Raw genomic sequence first — 24,172 nt, forward strand, 5'->3', positions numbered from 1 at the left:
GTAGTGTTGTTGAGGAATTCTGGAACGATATGAAATACATTATGTTCACAACACTGAATTAACAAGAAAAAACATGCACGAAAAGTTCTAGCTGTGTTGAAAACAAGTGACAAAAATTGTCTAGTACTTGACTCTGGTGTTGTGATATTGTAGTAACAAGTATATATGTGTAGTATTGTCCAGTACTTGACTCTGGTGTTGTGATATTGTAGTAACAAGTATATATGTGTAGTATTGTCCAGTACTTGACTCTGGTGTTGTGATATTGTATATACACCAGTACTCTGGTGTATATGTGTAGTATTGTCCAGTACTTGACTCTGGTGTTGTGCTAGTGTAGTAACGAGTATATATGTGTAGTATTGTCCAGTACTTGACTCTGGTGTTGTGCTAGTGTAGTAACGAGTATATATGTGTAGTATTGTCCAGTACTTGACTCTGGTGTTGTGATAGTGTAGTAACGAGTATATATGTGTAGTATTGTCCAGTACTTGACTCTGGTGTTGTGCTAGTGTAGTAACGAGTATATATGTGTAGTATTGTCCAGTACTTGACTCTGGTGTGGTGCTAGTGTAGTAACAAGTATATATGTGTAGTATTGTCCAGTACTTGACTCTGGTGTTGTGATAGTGTAGTAACAAGTACATATGTGTAGTATTGTCCAGTACTTGACTCTGGTGTTGTGATGGTGTAGAAACAAGTATATATGTGTAGTATTGTCCAGTACTTGACTCTGGTGTTGTGATACTGTAGTAACAAGTATATATGTGTAGTATTGTCCAGTACTTGACTCTGGTGTTGTGATATTGTAGTAACAAGTATATATGTGTAGTATTGTCCAGTACTTGACTCTGGTGTTGTGATATTGTAGTAACAAGTATATATGTGTAGTATTGTCCAGTACTTGACTCTGGTGTTGTGATATTGTAGTAACAAGTATATATGTGTAGTATTGTCCAGTACTTGACTCTGGTGTTGTGCTAGTGTAGTAACGAGTATATATGTGTAGTATTGTCCAGTACTTGACTCTGGTGTTGTGATAGTGTAGTAACGAGTATATATGTGTAGTATTGTCCAGTACTTGACTCTGGTGTTGTGCTAGTGTAGTAACAAGGATATATGTGTAGTATTGTCCAGTACTTGACTCTGGTGTTGTGATAGTGTGTAACAAGTATATATGTGTAGTATTGTCCAGTACTTGACTCTGGTGTTGTGATAGTGTAGTAACAAGTATATATATGTGTAGTATTGTCCAGTACTTGACTCTGGTGTTGTGCTAGTGTAGTAACAAGTATATATGTGTAGTATTGTCCAGTACTTGACTCTGGTGTTGTGATACTGTAGTAACAAGTATATATGTGTAGTATTGTCCAGTACTTGACTCTGGTGTTGTGATATTGTAGTAACAAGTATATATGTGTAGTATTGTCCAGTACTTGACTCTGGTGTTGTGATATTGTAGTAACAAGTATATATGTGTAGTATTGTCCAGTACTTGACTCTGGTGTTGTGCTAGTGTAGTAACGAGTATATATGTGTAGTATTGTCCAGTACTTGACTCTGGTGTTGTGCTAGTGTAGTAACGAGTATATATGTGTAGTATTGTCCAGTACTTGACTCTGGTGTTGTGATAGTGTAGTAACGAGTATATATGTGTAGTATTGTCCAGTACTTGACTCTGGTGTTGTGCTAGTGTAGTAACAAGGATATATGTGTAGTATTGTCCAGTACTTGACTCTGGTGTTGTGATAGTGTGTAACAAGTATATATGTGTAGTATTGTCCAGTACTTGACTCTGGTGTTGTGATAGTGTAGTAACAAGTATATATATGTGTAGTATTGTCCAGTACTTGACTCTGGTGTTGTGATAGTGTAGTAACAAGTATATATGTGTAGTATTGTCCAGTATTTGACTCTGGTGTGGTGCTAGTGTAGTAACAAGTATATATGTGTAGTATTGTCCAGTACTTGACTCTGGTGTTGTGATAGTGTAGTAACAAGTATATATGTGTAGTATTGTCCAGTACTTGACTCTGGTGTTGTGCTAGTGTAGTAACAAGCAACATAAAAAGTTTAAATGTAGGAAATATTTGTATGTTGGTTAAAAAATAAATATATATATATATATTTTACACACACCTTATTAAAATAAAACCCCTAAAGGAAGTATGACAACAAACATGTATTTCTCTATAATGATGCAGTACTGTCAGCTATCATGACACTGTTGTGGAAAACAAATCACGCTGAACTCCCTCATTACCCACTGAAGCCAGAATATATTGAAAAGTACAAAAACACCTTCTCGTGTTCCTCACACTAATGATGACGCGTCATTGATGTCATGATCCACAGGGACTTAAAGTACTTTCTCGTCGCAGGAGAGCGTCTGGGAGGCGTCCAGTTACCTGGCCAGAGGCGTCTTCAGCAGCTTGTCCTCCATGTTCAAGGGCTCCAGAGAGATCCAGGTGAGTTGTGACCTCATGACCTCACTGTCTCGCTGCTCTCGCTGCTCTAGGTCTATGTTCGTCCACCATCCTTGTTCCTCTGTTGATCAGTTTTTGATTTCTTTATTCAGATGGTGTTTCTTTCAGGTGTTTTTGGCATAATTACATTCATTAGTTTCTCATTTCGAATTTACATTTTATTTTTCTCTTTTTTATATAATTGAATTCAAATGTTTGATTACATTTGTTTGATTATAGTTGAAAATTGTTTGATTATAGTTGAAAATTGTTTGATTATAGTTGAAAATTGTTTGATTATAGTTGAAAATTGTTTGATTATAGTTGAAAATTGTTGATTATAGTTGAAATTGTTTGATTATAGTTGAAAATTGTTGGATTATAGTTGAAATTGTTTGATTATAGTTGAAATTGTTTGATTATAGTTGAAAATTGTTGGATTACAGTTGAAATTGTTTGATTATAGTTGAAAATTGTTTGATTATAGTTGAAAATTGTTTGATTATAAGAAAATTGTTTGATTATAGTTGAAAATTGTTGATTATAGTTGAAATTGTTTGATTATAGTTGAAAATTGTTTGATTATAGATGAAAATTGTTTGATTATAGATGAAAATTGTTTGATTATAGTTTAAAATTGTTTGATTATAGTTGAAAATTGTTTGATTATAGTTGAAATTGTTTGATTACAGTTGAAAATTGTTTGATTATAGTTGAAAATTATTTGATTATAGATGAAAATTGTTTGATTATAGATGAAAATTGTTGGATTATAGTTGAAAATTGTTTTATTATTGTTGAAAATTGTTGATTATAGTTGAAATTGTTTGATTATAGTTGAAAATTGTTTGATTATAGATGAAAATTGTTTGATTATAGATGAAAATTGTTTGATTATAGATGAAAATTGTTTGATTATAGTTGAAAATTGTTTGATTATAGATGAAAATTGTTTGATTATAGATGAAAATTGTTGGATTATAGATGAAAATTGTTGGATTATAGATGAAAATTGTTGGATTATAGTTGAAAATTGTTTGATTATAGTTGAAAATTGTTTGATTATAGTTGAAATTGTTTGATTATAGTTGAAAATTGTTTGATTCTAGTTGAAATTGTTTGATTATAGTTGAAATTGTTTGATTATAGTTGAAATTGTTTGATTATAGTTGAAAATTGTTTGATTATAGATGAAAATTGTTTGATTATAGATGAAAATTGTTTGATTATAGATGAAAATTGTTGGATTATAGTTGAAAATTGTTTGATTATAGTTGAAAATTGTTTGATTATAGTTGAAAATTGTTTGATTATAGTTGAAAATTGTTTGATTATAGTTGAAAATTATTTGATTATAGATGAAAATTGTTTGATTATAGATGAAAATTGTTTGATTATAGTTGAAAATTGTTTGATTATAGATGAAAATTGTTGGATTATAGATGAAAATTGTTGGATTATAGATGAAAATTGTTTGATTATAGTTTAAAATTGTTTGATTATAGTTGAAAATTGTTTGATTATAGTTGAAAATTGTTTGATTATAGTTGAAAATTGTTTGATTATAGTTGAAATTGTTTGATTATAGTTGAAAATTGTTTGATTATAGTTGAAATTGTTTGATTATAGTTGAAATTGTTTGATTATAGTTGAAAATTGTTTGATTCTAGTTGAAATTGTTTGATTATAGTTGAAAATTGTTTGATTATAGATGAAAATTGTTTGATTATAGTTGAAAATTGTTTGATTATAGTAAACAACAAAGTGTAAAATCTTCTGATGACACTGATATTTTCTTGTAGTTCTTCTCTTTCTTTCTCCTCATCCTTGTGTTTCTTCTCTTCATCAACTCACACTAAAGATCCTGTTTTTCTTCGCCACAAACTCTAAAAATACCTCGTGCTGGTGATTCAACACCTGAAGAGTAACGACCGGTTCATTCGAGCACAAGTGTTTCTCGCTCTATTTTTAAAAGGCAGCTGCACCTGGAGACAGGTAAGCCGGGGCGTCCTGCAGCGACGGCGCCCCCAGCTGGTGTCGACCCAGTGGGGGGTGAGGGTGTGTCGGGACATCCCTCGCCTCGGATGAAGAACCATCATGACCTGCTTTGTTGTCTCTCTGGTCGTGTTCATGAAGCTGTCGTCAAGTAGGTCACGTGACCTCTAGAGTCTGTGAAGGTCGATGATCACAGGTGTCACCTGTCACTCCAATCCACTGACATCCATCGTCTTACTGTCAACTTGAACATCTATTGATGACTCGCCGGGAAACCTCGACGTCCTCCTGGCTCACCTGTCACACCTGATCAATCACATCGATCCACCCAAACTATCATATTTCTCTCCCTTCATTGTCTGGACTCTTTATTCTGTCCTTTATTCTGTCTGTTATTCTGTCTGTTATTCTTTATGTTATTCTTTCTGTTATTCTGTCCTTTATTCTGTCTGTTATTGTGTGTGTTATTCTGTCTGTTATTCTTTATGTTATTCTTTCTGTTATTCTGTCCTTTATTCTGTCCTTTATTCTGTCTGTTATTCTGTCTGTTATTCTATCTGTTATTCTTTATGTTATTCTTTCTGTTAGTATGTCCTTTATTCTGTCTGTTATTCTGTTTGTTATTCTGTCCTTTATTCTGACTGTTATTCTGTCCTTTATTCTGACTGTTATTCTGTCCTTTATTCTGTCTGTTATTCTGTCTGTTATTCTTTATGTTATTCTGTCCTTTATTCTGTCTGTTATTCTGTGTGTTATTCTGTCTGTTATACTTTATGTTATTCTTTCTGTTACTCTGTCCTTTATTCTGTCTGTTATTCTGTCCTTTATTCTGTCTGTTATTCTGTGTGTTATTCTGTCCTTTATTCTGACTGTTATTCTGTCCTTTATTCTGTCTGTTATTCTGTCTCTTATTCTTTATGTTATTCTTTCTGTTATTCTGTCCTTTATTCTGTCCTTTATTCTGTCTGTTATTCTGTCTGTTATTCTATCTGTTATTCTTTATGTTATTCTTTCTGTTATTCTGTCCTTTATTCTGTCTGTTAATCTGTTTGTTATGCTGTCTGTTATTCTTTATGTTATTCTTTCTGTTATTCTGTCCTTTATTCTGTCCTTTATTCTGTCTGTTATTCTATCTGTTATTCTTTATGTTATTCTTTCTGTTATTCTGTCCTTTATTCTGTCTGTTATTCTGTGTGTTATGCTGTCTGTTATTCTTTCTGTTATTCTTTCTGTTATTCTGTCCTTTATTCTGTCCTTTATTCTGTCTGTTATTCTGTCTGTTATTCTATCTGTTATTCTTTCTGTTATTCTGTCCTTTATTCTGTCTGTTATTCTGTGTGTTATGCTGTCTGTTATTCTTTCTGTTATTCTTTCTGTTATTCTGTCCTTTATTCTGTCTGTTATTCTGTCTGTTATTCTATCTGTTATTCTTTATGTTATTCTTTCTGTTATTATGTCCTTTATTCTGTCTGTTATTCTGTTTGTTATTCTGTTTGTTATTCTGTCCTTTATTCTGACTGTTATTCTGTCCTTTATTCTGTCTGTTATTCTGTCTGTTATTCTTTATGTTATTCTGTCCTTTATTCTGTCTGTTATTCTGTGTGTTATTCTGTCTGTTATTCTTTATGTTATTCTTTCTGTTATTCTGTCCTATATTCTGTCCTATATTCTGTGTGTTATTCTGTCCTTTATTCTGACTGTTATTCTGTCCTTTATTCTGTCTGTTATTCTGTCTCTTATTCTTTATGTTATTCTTTCTGTTATTCTGTCCTTTATTCTGTCTGTTATTCTGTCTGTTATTCTGTCTGTTATTCTTTCTGTTATTCTGTCCTTTATTCTTTCTGTTATTCTGTGTGTTATGCTGTCTGTTATTCTTTCTGTTATTCTTTCTGTTATTCTGTCCTTTATTCTGTCCTTTATTCTGTCTGTTATTCTGTCTGTTATTCTATCTGTTATTCTTTATGTTATTCTTTCTGTTATTCTGTCCATTATTCTGTCTGTTATTCTGTGTGTTATTCTGTGTGTTATTCTGTCCTTTATTCTGACTGTTATTCTGTCCTTTATTCTGTCTGTTATTCTTTATGTTATTCTTTCTGTTATTCTGTCCTTTATTCTGTCTGTTATTCTGTCTGTTATTCTTTATGTTATTCTTTCTGTTATTCTGTCCTTTATTCTGTCTGTTATTCTGTGTGTTATTCTGTCTGTTATTCTTTATGTTATTCTGTCCTTTATTCTGTCCTTTATTCTGTCCTTTATTCTGTCTGTTATTCTGTCTGTTATTCTATCTGTTATTCTTTATGTTATTCTGTCCTTTATTCTGTCTGTTATTCTGTTTGTTATTCTGTCCTTTATTCTGAATGTTATTCTGTCCTTTATTCTGTCTGTTATTCTGTCTGTTATTCTTCATGTTATTCTGTCCTTTATTCTGTGTGTTATTCTGTGTGTTATTCTGTCTGTTATTCTTTATGTTATTCTTTCTGTTATTCTGTCCTTTATTCTGTCCTTTATTCTGTCTGTTATTCTGTCTGTTATTCTATCTGTTATTCTTTATGTTAATCTTTCTGTTATTCTGTCCTTTATTCTGTCTGTTATTCTGTTTGTTATTCTGTCCTTTATTCTGACTGTTATTCTGTACTTTATTCTGACTGTTATTCTGTACTTTAATCTGACTGTTATTCTGACTGTTATTCTGTACTTTATTCTGACTGTTATTCTGTACTTTATTCTGACTGTTATTCTGTACTTTATTCTGACTGTTATTCTGTACTTTATTCTGACTGTTATTCTGTACTTTATTCTGACTGTTATTCTGACTGTTATTCTGTACTTTATTCTGACTGTTATTCTGTACTTTATTCTGACTGTTATTCTGACTGTTATTCTGTACTTTATTCTGACTGTTATTCTGTCCTTTATTCTGACTGTTATTCTGTCCTTTATTCTGACTGTTATTCTGTCCTTTATTCTGACTGTTATTCTGTCCTTTATTCTGACTGTTATTCTGTCCTTTATTCTGACTGTTATTCTGTCCTTTCAATCTCAAAACATCTGGTTTTTTTCAAATTTGGATTTAAATAGTTAGATTTCCATTGAAATTGTTAGATTTCCCTAAAAAACATACGGTGGTTCATTCATGATTCATACAAAGCAAAAATGTGTTCAATTCAAAAGTGTACGATCTATAAAACTAAAACTAAAACTTACAAATATACTTTAAAGCGATGTCAGGGACACAAAGAGATATAAATAAGAATAATATCTACAATAATTCAAGAGATGAACGGAGCAGAACTGGGCCAGACGGCATGTGTTCCATCCCTGTGGGACTTCAATGGTTCCTCAGATGTTTCTAGAACAAGCGTGTCAGACACTGGTTCGTCCGCAGAAGCAACACCATCATCACCTGTTTCCTTCTCAGCTACAGTAGTTTCTTCGCTGGTGAACTTGAAGTTTTGAAGCTTCTCTGTGAGAAAGATTCCATCACGACTGTCAGGATGAGACACAAACGTCTGTTGCTTCCACACTTAACTCTGGTGTTTGTTCCAGGACTGGCTGACCTTGAGCGCCAAAAACATCTCCATGTCCGGACACAGTGTGGAGTGGGTGACGCCGCTGGGTCTGCCCGTCATCCAGCCTTATCACCGCATGCTCAAGAAAGTGGTGAGTTTGTCTATCAAGCGTGTTTTTTTTTTCCTGGAGTCGCCAGATTTTCTCTCGTACAAGAACTCGGACTGGAGTTATTTTCATTGAGGAATTTGAATTTCAATGTCAGTCGGATTCCATTTGTTGTCAGAAACAACCCTTTCTTGCCGTCTCTCTATAGATAATATATATTTGAAAATTAAAAAACACAAAAATCACTTTAGAGCGGGAGGAGACCTTACAATTTAAACTGAAATATTTAATAATGTAGTTTAATAATAGGGTTGTAAGTAAATACTGATACACTAAAATACTGCCATAAATCTTTTTTTTATTTATTTAACTGCACTGTATTGATTTATTTGATGGTTGTTTGATTATAGTTGAAAATTGTTGATTATAGTTGAAAATTGTTTGATTATAGTTGAAAATTGTTTGATTATAGTTGAAAATTGTTGATTATAGTTGAAAATTGTTTGATTATAGTTGAAAATTGTTTGATTATAGTTGAAAATTGTTTGATTACAGTTGAAAATTGTTTGATTATAGTTGAACATTGTTTGATTACAGTTGAAAATTGTTTGATTTCAGTTGAAAATTGTTTGATTATAGTTGAAAATTGTTTGATTACAGTTGAAAATTGTTTGATTTCAGTTGAAAATTGTTTGATTATAGTTGAAAATTGTTTGATTATAGTTGAAAATTGTTTGATTTCAGTTGAAAATTGTTTGATTATAGTTGAAAATTGTTTGATTACAGTTGAAAATTGTTTGATTTCAGTTGAAAATTGTTTGATTTCAGTTGAAAATTGTTTGATTATAGTTGAAAATTGTTTGATTACAGTTGAAAATTGTTTGATTACAGTTGAAAATTGTTTGATTATAGTTGAAAATTGTTTGATTTCAGTTGAAAATTGTTTGATTTCAGTTGAAAATTGTTGGATTATAGTTGAAAATTGTTTGATTATAGTTGAAAATTGTTTGATTATAGTTGAAAATTGTTGGATTCTAGTTGAAAATTGTTTGATTATAGTTGAAAATTGTTTGATTATAGTTGATAATTGTTTGATTATAGTTTAAAATTGTTTGATTATAGTTGATAATTGTTTGATTATAGTTGATAATTGTTTGATTATAGTTGAAAATTGTTTGATTATAGTTGAAAATTGTTTGATTATAGTTGAAAATTGTTGTATTCTAGTTGAAAATTGTTTGATTATAGTTGAAAATTGTTTGATTATAGTTGAAAATTGTTTGATTACAGTTGAATTTTTTTTGATTATAGTTGAAAATTGTTTGATTACAGTTGAAAATTGTTTGATTATAGTTGAAAATTGTTTGATTAAAGTTGAAAATTGTTTGATTATAGTTGAAAATTGTTTGATTACAGTTGAAAATTGTTTGATTATAGTTGAAAATTGTTTGATTAAAGTTGAAAATTGTTTGATTATAGTTGAAAATTGTTTGATTAAAGTTGAAAATTGTTTGATTACAGCTGAAAATTGTTTGATTATAATTTATGGCCACAACGTCCTTCGAGTCTAAAGGGAGAATTCAAATCCCAAGAATGACTGAGGACAAGAGGATACAGGGGACTCTAGCTGAGTCAAGTACTCACAATACTACAGATAAATCCTGTTCCTACAGTATCATAGTATATCGTTGTATCGTGATACGTATCTTACAGTCAGATTCTTGCCAGTACACTATTGAATAAGGTTCAAACTTAATCTAAAAATAAACATTTTCATTTTTAATAGGGGTCTCGTGCCCCCTTGACCTGCTGGCGTTGACCTCCTCCCTATACCCTCCACCACACTCACAGCCCTTCAAGTCTGTCTGATGGAACGTTGAAGTGCTGATGGTGATTCATGATTATTTGGAGTGTTCCGACTGTAATGGAGCTCGACAACATCATCTGGTTCTCGGTCACCATGGTGATCCAGAGAGAGTCTGATAACATGCCAGCAGCAGCACATCAGCCACGAACAGAGCATGAGTCACGCCGGGTACTTGAGGCGCTATCAAGTTAAAGTGTGGCTCGAGTGGTAAATACTACTTGAGTATTTGGTCAAAATACGTTAAGATTTGAAAAAATGGAACATAATTCAAATATTAAGTATATTTTCATAAGCAATTCCAATAGGACTGCACGATATTGGAAATATGTGCGATATTTGATTTTGATGTCTTGAATTGCGATATCGATGTTAATGCGAGTACTGTAGTGGAGGTCCGGGGATTAGATGAGGAATAAATGCAATTCAGTGTCGACATGATAGTATAAAAATCTCTCTTCTAACGCTCAGCCTCGCGGGACTTGCATCAGTTTCCTGTGAAACAGAGCGACATCAGAGAGGAGCCGCCGGCGCGTCGTGATATCACCAAATCAATAATAAATCCTTGTACACGCATACATAACACTTTATAAATGATGCTAACAACTTAGCTCGTTAGCATACGGTGAAGACGCACACATAACACTTTATAAATGACGCTTACAACTTAGCTCGTTAGCATACGGTGAAGACGGACACATAACACTTTATAAATGACGCTAACAACTTAGCTCGTTAGCATACGGTGAAGACGCACACATAACACTTTATAAATGACACTAACAATTTAGCTCGTTAGCATACGGTGAAGACGGACACATAACACTTTATAAATGACGCTAACAATTTAGCTCGTTAGCATACTTCTAAGAAAACAACTGAGACGAGATGAAAAGTTCTTACAATATGTTGCTTTAACAAAGGAGGTTGAAAGAGACGAGTGACTGGATCACTAGTGTTTGACTAGATCATAAGTTAGTATTACTTCACTGGATCACTAGTGTTTGACTAGATCATAAGTTAGTATTACTTCACTGGATCACTAGTGTTTGACTAGATCATAAGTTAGTATTACTTCACTGGATCACTAGTGTTTGACTAGATCATAAGTTAGTATTACTTCACTGGATCACTAGTGTTTGACTAGATCATAAGTTAGTATTACTTCACTGGATCACTAGTGTTTGACTAGATCATAAGTTAGTATTACTTCACTGGATCACTAGTGTTTGACTAGATCATAAGTTAGTATTACTTCACTGGATCACTAGTGTTTGACTAGATCATAAGTTAGTATTACTTCACTGGATATACTGAGCCAAGACGCGTCGCCATAGCAACCGAGCCTAACACATTTCACAGACGGACGGAGACGTAAACAACAACGAGACATAGAAGTACAAACTGACAACTTTACAGAACGTGACACTGATTGTTCGAAGTGTGTGTTTAAGAAATGATTGATTTATACAATAAAACATTATAAATGATCACATGTTTTTGATATGTATATCACGATATATCGTGCAGCCCTAGTTTAAAGATTAATGGATTTCTTTATGTGGTTTCACTGTTTGTTTTTTATTCTAATTATAAATAAGTTCCATCTATATTGTCAAAGCTATAGAAAAGATAAAATTTGATGAGATCATTTTTGTTAAATAACTAGTCAAACACTAGTGATCCAGTGAAGTAATACTAACTTATGATCTAGTCAAACACTAGTGATCCAGTGAAGTAATACTAACTTATGATCTAGTCAAACACTAGTCATCCAGTGAAGTAATACTAACTTATGATCTAGTCAAACACTAGTGATCCAGTGAAGTAATACTAACTTGTGATCTAGTCAAACACTAGTCATCCAGTGAAGTAATACTAACTTATGATCTAGTCAAACACTAGTGATCCAGTGAAGTAATACTAACTTATGATCTAGTCAAACACTAGTGATCCAGTGAAGTTATACTAACTTATGATCTAGTCAAACACTAGTGATCCAGTGAAGTAATACTAACTTATGATCTAGTCAAACACTAGTGATCCAGTGAAGTATTACTAACTTATGATCTAGTCAAACACTAGTCATCCAGTGAAGTAATACTAACTTATGATCTAGTCAAACACTAGTGATCCAGTGAAGTTATACTAACTTATGATCTAGTCAAACACTAGTGATCCAGTGAAGTAATACTAACTTGTGATCTAGTCAAACACTAGTGATCCAGTGAAGTAATACTAACTTATGATCTAGTCAAACACTAGTGATCCAGTGAAGTAATACTAACTTATGATCTAGTCAAACACTAGTGATCCAGTGAAGTAATACTAACTTATGATCTAGTCAAACACTAGTGATCCAGTGAAGTAATACTAACTTATGATCTAGTCAAACACTAGTGATCCAGTGAAGTAATACTAACTTATGATCTAGTCAAACACTAGTGATCCAGTGAAGTAATACTAACTTATGATCTAGTCAAACACTAGTGATCCAGTCACTCGTCTCTTTCAACCTCCTTTTTTAAAGCAACATATTGTAAGAACTTTTCATCTCGTCTCAGTTGTTTTCTTATAAGATCCTGAACTTCCAAACAAACCTGTGCGTCTTCACCGTATGCTAACGAGCTAAGTTGTTAGCGTCATTTATAAAGTGTTATGTGTGCGTCTTCACTGTATGCTAACGAGCTAAGTTGTTAGCGTCATTTATAAAGTGTTATGTGTGCGTCTTCATCGTATGCTAACGAGCTAAGTTGTTAGCGTCATTTATAAAGTGTTATGTGTGCGTCTTCACTGTATGCTAACGAGCTAAGTTGTTAGCATCATTTATAAAGTGTTATGTGTGCGTGTACAAGGATTTATTATTGATTTGGTGATATCACGACGCGCCGGCGGCTCCTCTCTGATGTCGCTCAGTTTCACAGGAAACCGATGCAAGTCCCGCGAGACTGAGTGTTAGAAGAGATATTTTTCTACCATCATGTCGGCACTGAAGCGTTGAAATAAACCAAAGGGAAATATCTCAGTGTTTCCTTCTATAAACCCCCGGACCTTCACTACTGTACTCATGGCTACATTTCATCGAATATCGCAAATATTTCCAATACCATGCAGCTCTACTTTTATGTGATCAGTTTTTTTTTTAAACAGTCCCTGTAGCAGCAGATTACTCTGTGACTCGTCAAACAAAAACATCATGGACGAGCTTCATCTGGCGGATTAACCTCCTCGTTCCCAGTGATAATTCTATAATCCAGTTGCATCACGGAACGAGACGACACACTTCAAGAAAGGTCACCTTTTTATTGATTTATTTCGCGGATGGATTAAGTTAAAATCTCCCATCATGCACTCTTCTCAATCCAAGGCCACGAGTGTCCTGAGGGTCACGGTAATTAAGTCTTAAACCAGCTCGTGTTTTTTACGCTCGTTCCTGTTCTTTCAAGTCGTCAATTGACGAGTACTTGAGCTCGTCAATTGATCTGAGTGTCATAATCTCACCAGAGGTCACTGGACTATAATCCCTGTTTATTTCTCATTCGCCGCAGACGAGGTTGAATCATGTCTGATGTTCGTCGTCTGTCGGTTTGTAAGTTCACGCACAACGATGCCCTCTGAGTGGAATCAACCGCCAGAGGTTGATCTGGATTCTAATCAATTCTGATGTTATTCTTGTGCTGGAGCGGCTGGAGTGGTGCTCCATCATCAGGTGCAGGTGTCGACGCCATCACTTCACAGAGGAAATGAATAATGTGAATAATTAGGGCTGTTAGAAAATAGAGATACGTCCGACTTTTCTTTGACATGTTGTATCGTAGTTCTTTCATGGTGTGTAGCTGAATAAAGTGTGTTTAAAGTTTGAGGGATAATGTACTTGTGCCACAGAGTTCAGCGAGTATTAACCAGACAATAGCAGGAAGATAGCAACACCATGTGTATCTCCAAACAACGATATGATATGTAGTGATACTGTAGTAATATTTGTAGCATCTGGTGTTGTTGAACTTAAAGACCACATGAGATAGAAAAGGTATCAAAAATGTACCAGTATTGGTATCGTAGTTTCAATATAAAGTAATGATTGTTGTCATGATATAAAACGGTCCATATCATTAAAATACATTGTTTTCATATGAACCACCACTATATACGATATACGGTGATATTAAGTGATACTGTAGTAACAAGTATATACCGTAAATTCCGGACTACAGAGCGCACCGATTAAAAGCCGCATGCTCAAATTTTAGAAAGAAAATCAATTTTGTAATTATACAAGCCGCACCGGATTTTAAGCCGCAGGTTTAAACAGCCAAAAAAATGAACTACCGGTAATTCACGTCCATTTCTTACACTTAAAATAAATAAAGCACTGTGTTATTCTTCTTAAGCATTGTTCAGATATTTACAGTCCGAGGAACCAGCGACAGGTGGACAAACTGGCAGGTGGACAAACTGTCCGTGTCCTTCAACCGGGGAATTATCTCTTCATCACGCCGGCAACACGGACGAGTAGTTTGCTTTTTTCCACCTGATCGTAACGCAGTGATTGCGCGGATAAACGCGACTTCACGGCCGTCCTGCGTCTCTGCGCCTCACCTAGGATTCACTTAACGCAGCCTTTTTTCTGGACAATAATGGACTTGAACATTGGACACTGATCGCGGGGATTTGACTGTGGGGTGTCGTGGGTGTTCGTTGTTTTGTTCACGTTTGATTGATCCTCCTTTAAGGAGCGCTTTTTGTTAAATGTTATTAAGTAAATATATTTTGATGAACTTCTATAACGGCTTCATGTGTTGGTCAGTGTTGTTATAATGAATGCCGTCACTCTGGAGCGTCACCAAGTCCGCACCAGAGCTCCGCCCCATGAAGAATGTGTGTGTGACGATCTCTCGAGGAGTTGTGAGAAGGTCCGTTACAAAGCGTCAGAGGTACTTCATCCATATTTATGATTTCATCTGGCCCGATGGAATTCTCCGCTATCTTTGTTTGAGTGAATGTGCGGAATGAAGTAAGTTTCTCCTCGTAGTCGGGAGGGAGCTGCTGACACAAAGTTACTCATTCATTCTATTGGTCTACTGTTGCTGAGCAAAATGGTTTTCCCGCCACGAAAAAAAAATGAATAAGCCGCACCGTAGTATAAACCGCAGTGTTTAAAGTGTAGGAAAAAAGTAGCGGCTTGTAGTCCGGAATTTACGGTATGTGTAGTATTTTCCAATACTTGTCTCTGGTGTTGTGATAGTGTAGTAACAAGTATATATGTGTAGTATTGTCCAATACTTGACTCTGGTGTTGTGATAGTGTAGTAACACGTATATATGTGTAGTATTGTCCAGTACTTGACTCTGGTGTTGTGATAGTGTAGTAACAAGTATATATGTGTAGTATTGTCCAATACTTGACTCTGGTGTTGTGATAGTGTAGTAACACGTATATATGTGTAGTATTGTCCAGTACTTGACTCTGGTGTTGTGATAGTGTAGTAACAAGTATATATGTGTAGTATTGTCCAGTACTTGACTCTGGTGTTGTGATAGTGTAGTAACACGTATATATGTGTAGTATTGTCCAGTACTTGACTCTGGTGTTGTGATAGTGTAGTAACAAGTATATATGTGTAGTATTGTCCAATACTTGACTCTGGTGTTGTGATAGTGTAGTAACACGTATATATGTGTAGTATTGTCCAGTACTTGACTCTGGTGTTGTGATAGTGTAGTAACAAGTATATATGTGTAGTATTGTCCAGTACTTGACTCTGGTGTTGTGATAGTGTAGTAACAAGTATATATGTGTAGTATTGTCCAATACTTGACTCTGGTGTTGTGATAGTGTAGTAACAAGTATATATGTGTAGTTTTGTCCAGTACTTGACTCTGGTGTTGTGATAGTGTAGTAACACGTATATATGTGTAGTATTGTCCAGTACTTGACTCTGGTGTTGTGATAGTGTAGTAACAAGTATATATGTGTAGTATTGTCCAATACTTGACTCTGGTGTTGTGATAGTGTAGTAACACGTATATATGTGTAGTATTGTCCAGTACTTGACTCTGGTGTTGTGATAGTGTAGTAACAAGTATATATGTGTAGTATTGTCCAGTACTTGACTCTGGTGTTGTGATAGTGTAGTAACAAGTATATATGTGTAGTATTGTCCAATACTTGACTCTGGTGTTGTGATAGTGTAGTAACACGTATATATGTGTAGTATTGTCCAGTACTTGACTCTGGTGTTGTGATAGTGTAGTAACAAGTATATATGTGTAGTATTGTCCAATACTTGACTCTGGTGTTGTGATAGTGTAGTAACAAGTATATATGTGTAGTATTGTCCAATACTTGACTCTGGTGTTGTGATAGTGTAGTAACAAGTATATATGTGTAGTATTGTCCAGTACTTGACTCTGGTGTTGTGATAGTGTAGTAACAAGTATATATGTGTAGTATTGTCCAGTACTTGACTCTGGTGTTGTGATAGTGTAGTAACAAGTATATATGTGTAGTATTGTCCAGTACTTGACTCTGGTGTTGTGATAGTGTAGTAACAAGTATATATGTGTAGTATTGTCCAATACTTGACTCTGGTGTTGTGATAGTGTAGTAACACGTATATATGTGTAGTATTGTCCAGTACTTGACTCTGGTGTTGTGATAGTGTAGTAACAAGTATATATGTCTAGTATTGTCCAATACTTGACTCTGGTGTTGTGATAGTGTAGTAACAAGTATATATGTGTAGTATTGTCCAATACTTGACTCTGGTGTTGTGATAGTGTAGTAACAAGGATATTTGTGTAGTATTGTCCAATACTTGACTCTGGTGTTGTGATAGTGTAGTAACAAGTATATATGTGTAGTATTGTCCAATACTTGACTCTGGTGTTGTGATAGTGTAGTAACAAGTATATATGTGTAGTATTGTCCAGTACTTGACTCTGGTGTTGTGATAGTGTAGTAACACGTATATATGTGTAGTATTGTCCAGTACTTGACTCTGGTGTTGTGATAGTGTAGTAACAAGTATATATGTGTAGTATTGTCCAATACTTGACTCTGGTGTTGTGATAGTGTAGTAACACGTATATATGTGTAGTATTGTCCAGTACTTGACTCTGGTGTTGTGATAGTGTAGTAACAAGTATATATGTGTAGTATTGTCCAGTACTTGACTCTGGTGTTGTGATAGTGTAGTAACAAGTATATATGTGTAGTATTGTCCAATACTTGACTCTGGTGTTGTGATAGTGTAGTAACACGTATATATGTGTAGTATTGTCCAGTACTTGACTCTGGTGTTGTGATAGTGTAGTAACAAGTATATATGTCTAGTATTGTCCAATACTTGACTCTGGTGTTGTGATAGTGTAGTAACAAGTATATATGTGTAGTATTGTCCAATACTTGACTCTGGTGTTGTGATAGTGTAGTAACAAGGATATTTGTGTAGTATTGTCCAATACTTGACTCTGGTGTTGTGATAGTGTAGTAACAAGTATATATGTGTAGTATTGTCCAATACTTGACTCTGGTGTTGTGATAGTGTAGTAACACGTATATATGTGTAGTATTGTCCAGTACTTGACTCTGGTGTTGTGATAGTGTAGTAACAAGTATATATGTGTAGTATTGTCCAGTACTTGACTCTGGTGTTGTGATAGTGTAGTAACAAGTATATATGTGTAGTATTGTCCAATACTTGACTCTGGTGTTGTGATAGTGTAGTAACACGTATATATGTGTAGTATTGTCCAGTACTTGACTCTGGTGTTGTGATAGTGTAGTAACAAGTATATATGTCTAGTATTGTCCAATACTTGACTCTGGTGTTGTGATAGTGTAGTAACAAGTATATATGTGTAGTATTGTCCAGTACTTGACTCTGGTGTTGTGATAGTGTAGTAACAAGGATATTTGTGTAGTATTGTCCAATACTTGACTCTGGTGTTGTGATAGTGTAGTAACACGTATATATGTGTAGTATTGTCCAGTACTTGACTCTGGTGTTGTGATAGTGTAGTAACAAGTATATATGTGTAGTATTGTCCAGTACTTGACTCTGGTGTTGTGATAGTGTAGTAACAAGTATATATGTGTAGTATTGTCCAATACTTGACTCTGGTGTTGTGATAGTGTAGTAACACGTATATATGTGTAGTATTGTCCAGTACTTGACTCTGGTGTTGTGATAGTGTAGTAACAAGTATATATGTCTAGTATTGTCCAATACTTGACTCTGGTGTTGTGATAGTGTAGTAACAAGTATATATGTGTAGTATTGTCCAATACTTGACTCTGGTGTTGTGATAGTGTAGTAACAAGGATATTTGTGTAGTATTGTCCAATACTTGACTCTGGTGTTGTGATAGTGTAGTAACAAGTATATATGTGTAGTATTGTCCAATACTTGACTCTGGTGTTGTGATAGTGTAGTAACAAGTATATATGTGTAGTATTGTCCAGTACTTGACTCTGGTGTTGTGATAGTGTAGTAACACGTATATATGTGTAGTATTGTCCAGTACTTGACTCTGGTGTTGTGATAGTGTAGTAACAAGTATATATGTGTAGTATTGTCCAATACTTGACTCTGGTGTTGTGATAGTGTAGTAACACGTATATATGTGTAGTATTGTCCAGTACTTGACTCTGGTGTTGTGATAGTGTAGTAACAAGTATATATGTGTAGTATTGTCCAGTACTTGACTCTGGTGTTGTGATAGTGTAGTAACAAGTATATATGTGTAGTATTGTCCAATACTTGACTCTGGTGTTGTGATAGTGTAGTAACACGTATATATGTGTAGTATTGTCCAGTACTTGACTCTGGTGTTGTGATAGTGTAGTAACAAGTATATATGTCTAGTATTGTCCAATACTTGACTCTGGTGTTGTGATAGTGTAGTAACAAGTATATATGTGTAGTATTGTCCAGTACTTGACTCTGGTGTTGTGATAGTGTAGTAACAAGGATATTTGTGTAGTATTGTCCAATACTTGACTCTGGTGTTGTGATAGTGTAGTAACACGTATATATGTGTAGTATTGTCCAGTACTTGACTCTGGTGTTGTGATAGTGTAGTAACAAGTATATATGTGTAGTATTGTCCGGAGAGGTACCCTATGTTTTATGCCGTGAGCAGAGGTACAGCTTGTCTCGGTGCCTTCTAGTCTCTGACAAAGTGAGTCTAAATGGTAAAATCGGCGTCTGCGGGGAACGGTTCAGACGTCAACGAACACCATCTTCACCAACTTCTCGCTGTTGTTGCTTTCATAAGAGCAGCTTAAACATTGTGATGCAACTGTGGTTCTGTTCTGTGTAGTACGAGATCCGAGTCCAGTTGGAAACAGTGTCGGCGACTCTGGCTTCCTCTGATGGACGGAAATACCTTTTAGACATGTGTGACAGATGTCTGTGCTGTCCACGACCATCTGGTCTCTTTTGATTGAAACTCTCACCGGGGGGGTCAGCGATGTTGACATTCATCAGTGTGTAGGTCGCAGTGCAGGGATCACTGGAACATGGAGCGTAGAGAAGCGTAGAGGAGCGTAGAGGAGCGTAAAAATTCTAGAAGAGCGTAGAGGAGCGTAAAAGATCGTAGGGGAGCGTAGAAGAATTTAGAAGAGCCTACAAAAGCGTAGAAGAGACTACAAAAGCGTAAAGGATCGTAGGGGAGCGTAGAGGAGCGTAGAGGAGCGTAGAAGAGCCTACAAAAGCGTAAAGGATCGTAGGGGAGCGTAGAGGAGCGTAGAGGAGCGTAGAGGAGCGTAGAGGAGCGTAGAGGAGCCTACAAAAGCGTAGAAGAGACTACAAAAGCATAGAAGAGCCTACAAAAGCGTAGAAGAGCCTACAAAAGCGTAGACGAGCCTACAAAAGCCTACAAAAGCGTAGACGAGCCTACAAAAGCGTAGAAGAGCGTACAAAAGCGTAGAGGAGCCTACAAAAGCGTAGAAGAGCCTACAAAAGCGTAGAGGAGCCTACAAAAGCGTAGAGGAGCCTACAAAAGCGTAGAAGAGCCTACAAAAGCGTAGAGGAGCCTACAAAAGCGTAGAGGAGCCTACAAAAGCGTAGAAGAGACTACAAAAGCGTAGAGGAGCCTACAAAAGCGCAGAGGAGCCTACAAAAGCGTAGAAGAGCCTACAAAAGCGTAGAGGAGCCTACAAAAGCGCAGAGGAGCGTACAAAAGCGCAGAGGAGCCTACAAAAGCGTAGAAGAGCCTACAAAAGCGTAGACGAGCCTACAAAAGCGTAGAAGAGCCTACAAAAGCGTAGACGAGCCTACAAAAGCGTAGAAGAGCCTACAAAAGCGTAGACGAGCCTACAAAAGCGTAGAAGAGCGTACAAAAGCGTAGACGAGCCTACAAAAGCGTAGAAGAGCCTACAAAAGCGTAGACGAGCCTACAAAAGCGTAGAAGAGCCTACAAAAGCGTAGAAGAGCCTACAAAAGCGTAGACGAGCCTACAAAAGCGTAGACGAGCCTACAAAAGCGTAGACGAGCCTACAAAAGCGTAGAAGAGCCTACAAAAGCGTAGAAGAGCCTACAAAAGCGTAGACGAGCCTACAAAAGCGTAGAAGAGCCTACAAAAGCGTAGACGAGCCTACAAAAGCGTAGACGAGCCTACAAAAGCGTAGAAGAGCCTACAAAAGCGTAGAAGAGCCTTCAAAAGCGTAGAAGAGACTACAAAAGCGTAGAAGAGCCTACAAAAGCGCAGAGGAGCCTACAAAAGCGTAGAGGAGCCTACAAAAGCGTAGAGGAGCCTACAAAAGCGCAGAGGAGCGTACAAAAGCGCAGAGGAGCCTACAAAAGCGTAGAAGAGCCTACAAAAGCGTAGACGAGCCTACAAAAGCGTAGAAGAGCCTACAAAAGCGTAGACGAGCCTACAAAAGCGTAGACGAGCCTACAAAAGCGTAGAAGAGCCTACAAAAGCGTAGACGAGCCTACAAAAGCGTAGAAGAGCGTACAAAAGCGTAGACGAGCCTACAAAAGCGTAGAAGAGCCTACAAAAGCGTAGACGAGCCTACAAAAGCGTAGACGAGCCTACAAAAGCGTAGAAGAGCCTACAAAAGCGTAGACGAGCCTACAAAAGCGTAGAAGAGCCTACAAAAGCGTAGACGAGCCTACAAAAGCGTAGACGAGCCTACAAAAGCGTAGAAGAGCCTACAAAAGCGTAGACGAGCCTACAAAAGCGTAGAAGAGCCTACAAAAGCGTAGACGAGCCTACAAAAGCGTAGAAGAGCCTACAAAAGCGTAGAAGAGCCTACAAAAGCGTAGAAGAGCCTACAAAAGCGTAGAGGAGACTACAAAAGCGTAGAAGAGCCTACAAAAGCGCAGAGGAGCCTACAAAAGCGTAGAAGAGCCTACAAAAGCGCAGAGGAGCCTACAAAAGCGTAGAAGAGCCTACAAAAGCGTAGACGAGCCTACAAAAGCGTAGAAGAGCCTACAAAAGCGTAGACGAGCCTACAAAAGCGTAGACGAGCCTACAAAAGCGTAGAAGAGCCTACAAAAGCGTAGACGAGCCTACAAAAGCGTAGAAGAGCGTACAAAAGCGTAGACGAGCCTACAAAAGCGTAGAAGAGCCTACAAAAGCGTAGACGAGCCTACAAAAGCGTAGACGAGCCTACAAAAGCGTAGAAGAGCCTACAAAAGCGTAGACGAGCCTACAAAAGCGTAGAAGAGCCTACAAAAGCGTAGACGAGCCTACAAAAGCGTAGAAGAGCCTACAAAAGCGTAGACGAGCCTACAAAAGCGTAGACGAGCCTACAAAAGCGTAGAAGAGCCTACAAAAGCGTAGACGAGCCTACAAAAGCGTAGAAGAGCCTACAAAAGCGTAGAAGAGCCTACAAAAGCGTAGAGGAGACTACAAAAGCGTAGAAGAGCCTACAAAAGCGCAGAGGAGCCTACAAAAGCGTAGAAGAGCCTACAAAAGCGCAGAGGAGCGTACAAAAGCGTAGAAGAGACTACAAAAGCGCAGAGGAGCCTACGAAAGCGTAGAAGAGCCTATAAAAGCGCAGAGGAGCCTACGAAAGCGTAGAAGAGCCTACAAAAGCGTAGAAGAGCCTACAAAAGCGTAGACGAGCCTACAAAAGCGTAGAAGAGCCTACAAAAGCGTAGACGAGCCTACAAAAGTGTAGACGAGCCTACAAAAGCGTAGAAGAGCCTACAAAAGCGTAGACGAGCCTACAAAAGCGTAGAAGAGCGTACAAAAGCGTAGACGAGCCTACAAAAGCGTAGAAGAGCCTACAAAAGCGTAGAAGAGCCTACAAAAGCGTAGACGAGCCTACAAAAGCGTAGACGAGCCTACAAAAGCGTAGACGAGCCTACAAAAGCGTAGAAGAGCCTACAAAAGCGTAGAAGAGCCTACAAAAGCGTAGACGAGCCTACAAAAGCGTAGAAGAGCCTACAAAAGCGTAGACGAGCCTACAAAAGCGTAGACGAGCCTACAAAAGCGTAGAAGAGCCTACAAAAGCGTAGAAGAGCCTTCAAAAGCGTAGAAGAGACTACAAAAGCGTAGAAGAGCCTACAAAAGCGCAGAGGAGCCTACAAAAGCGTAGAGGAGCCTACAAAAGCGTAGAGGAGCCTACAAAAGCGCAGAGGAGCGTACAAAAGCGCAGAGGAGCCTACAAAAGCGTAGAAGAGCCTACAAAAGCGTAGACGAGCCTACAAAAGCGTAGAAGAGCCTACAAAAGCGTAGACGAGCCTACAAAAGCGTAGACGAGCCTACAAAAGCGTAGAAGAGCCTACAAAAGCGTAGACGAGCCTACAAAAGCGTAGAAGAGCGTACAAAAGCGTAGACGAGCCTACAAAAGCGTAGAAGAGCCTACAAAAGCGTAGACGAGCCTACAAAAGCGTAGACGAGCCTACAAAAGCGTAGAAGAGCCTACAAAAGCGTAGACGAGCCTACAAAAGCGTAGAAGAGCCTACAAAAGCGTAGACGAGCCTACAAAAGCGTAGACGAGCCTACAAAAGCGTAGAAGAGCCTACAAAAGCGTAGACGAGCCTACAAAAGCGTAGAAGAGCCTACAAAAGCGTAGACGAGCCTACAAAAGCGTAGAAGAGCCTACAAAAGCGTAGAAGAGCCTACAAAAGCGTAGAAGAGCCTACAAAAGCGTAGAGGAGACTACAAAAGCGTAGAAGAGCCTACAAAAGCGCAGAGGAGCCTACAAAAGCGTAGAAGAGCCTACAAAAGCGCAGAGGAGCCTACAAAAGCGTAGAAGAGCCTACAAAAGCGTAGACGAGCCTACAAAAGCGTAGAAGAGCCTACAAAAGCGTAGACGAGCCTACAAAAGCGTAGACGAGCCTACAAAAGCGTAGAAGAGCCTACAAAAGCGTAGACGAGCCTACAAAAGCGTAGAAGAGCGTACAAAAGCGTAGACGAGCCTACAAAAGCGTAGAAGAGCCTACAAAAGCGTAGACGAGCCTACAAAAGCGTAGACGAGCCTACAAAAGCGTAGAAGAGCCTACAAAAGCGTAGACGAGCCTACAAAAGCGTAGAAGAGCCTACAAAAGCGTAGACGAGCCTACAAAAGCGTAGAAGAGCCTACAAAAGCGTAGACGAGCCTACAAAAGCGTAGACGAGCCTACAAAAGCGTAGAAGAGCCTACAAAAGCGTAGACGAGCCTACAAAAGCGTAGAAGAGCCTACAAAAGCGTAGAAGAGCCTACAAAAGCGTAGAAGAGCCTACAAAAGCGTAGAGGAGACTACAAAAGCGTAGAAGAGCCTACAAAAGCGCAGAGGAGCCTACAAAAGCGTAGAAGAGCCTACAAAAGCGCAGAGGAGCGTACAAAAGCGTAGAAGAGACTACAAAAGCGCAGAGGAGCCTACGAAAGCGTAGAAGAGCCTATAAAAGCGCAGAGGAGCCTACGAAAGCGTAGAAGAGCCTACAAAAGCGTAGAAGAGCCTACAAAAGCGTAGACGAGCCTACAAAAGCGTAGAAGAGCCTACAAAAGCGTAGACGAGCCTACAAAAGTGTAGACGAGCCTACAAAAGCGTAGAAGAGCCTACAAAAGCGTAGACGAGCCTACAAAAGCGTAGAAGAGCGTACAAAAGCGTAGACGAGCCTACAAAAGCGTAGAAGAGCCTACAAAAGCGTAGACGAGCCTACAAAAGCGTAGAAGAGCCTACAAAAGCGTAGAAGAGCCTACAAAAGCGTAGAAGAGCCTACAAAAGCGTAGAGGAGCCTACAAAAGCGCAGAGGAGCGTACAAAAGCGCAGAGGAGCCTACAAAAGCGT

The 24,172-nt window shown here is 37.2% G+C and overlaps 1 protein-coding gene across 4 annotated transcripts in view; it reads left to right on the top strand.

Moving 5' to 3' along the window:
* The window catches only part of polrmt (polymerase (RNA) mitochondrial (DNA directed)), an 89,319-nt gene that overhangs the window by 49,365 nt on the left and 15,782 nt on the right, over positions 1–24,172 (top strand). For all 4 annotated transcript variants that reach the window (XR_015710476.1, XR_015710477.1, XR_015710475.1 and 1 more), the window contains exons 14-15: positions 2,382–2,468; positions 8,007–8,120. Coding sequence is in view for 1 of the 4 variants with exons in the window: in XM_087783252.1 (XP_087639378.1) it covers positions 2,382–2,468; positions 8,007–8,120 (201 nt within the window). In the remaining 3 variants the exon portion in view is untranslated. The remainder of the gene's footprint in view (positions 1–2,381; positions 2,469–8,006; positions 8,121–24,172) is intronic.

This window comes from Callionymus lyra, chromosome 2 (genome assembly GCF_982586985.1).
Source record: "Callionymus lyra chromosome 2, fCalLyr1.hap1.1, whole genome shotgun sequence".
Lineage (NCBI taxonomy): Eukaryota > Metazoa > Chordata > Actinopteri > Syngnathiformes > Callionymidae > Callionymus > Callionymus lyra.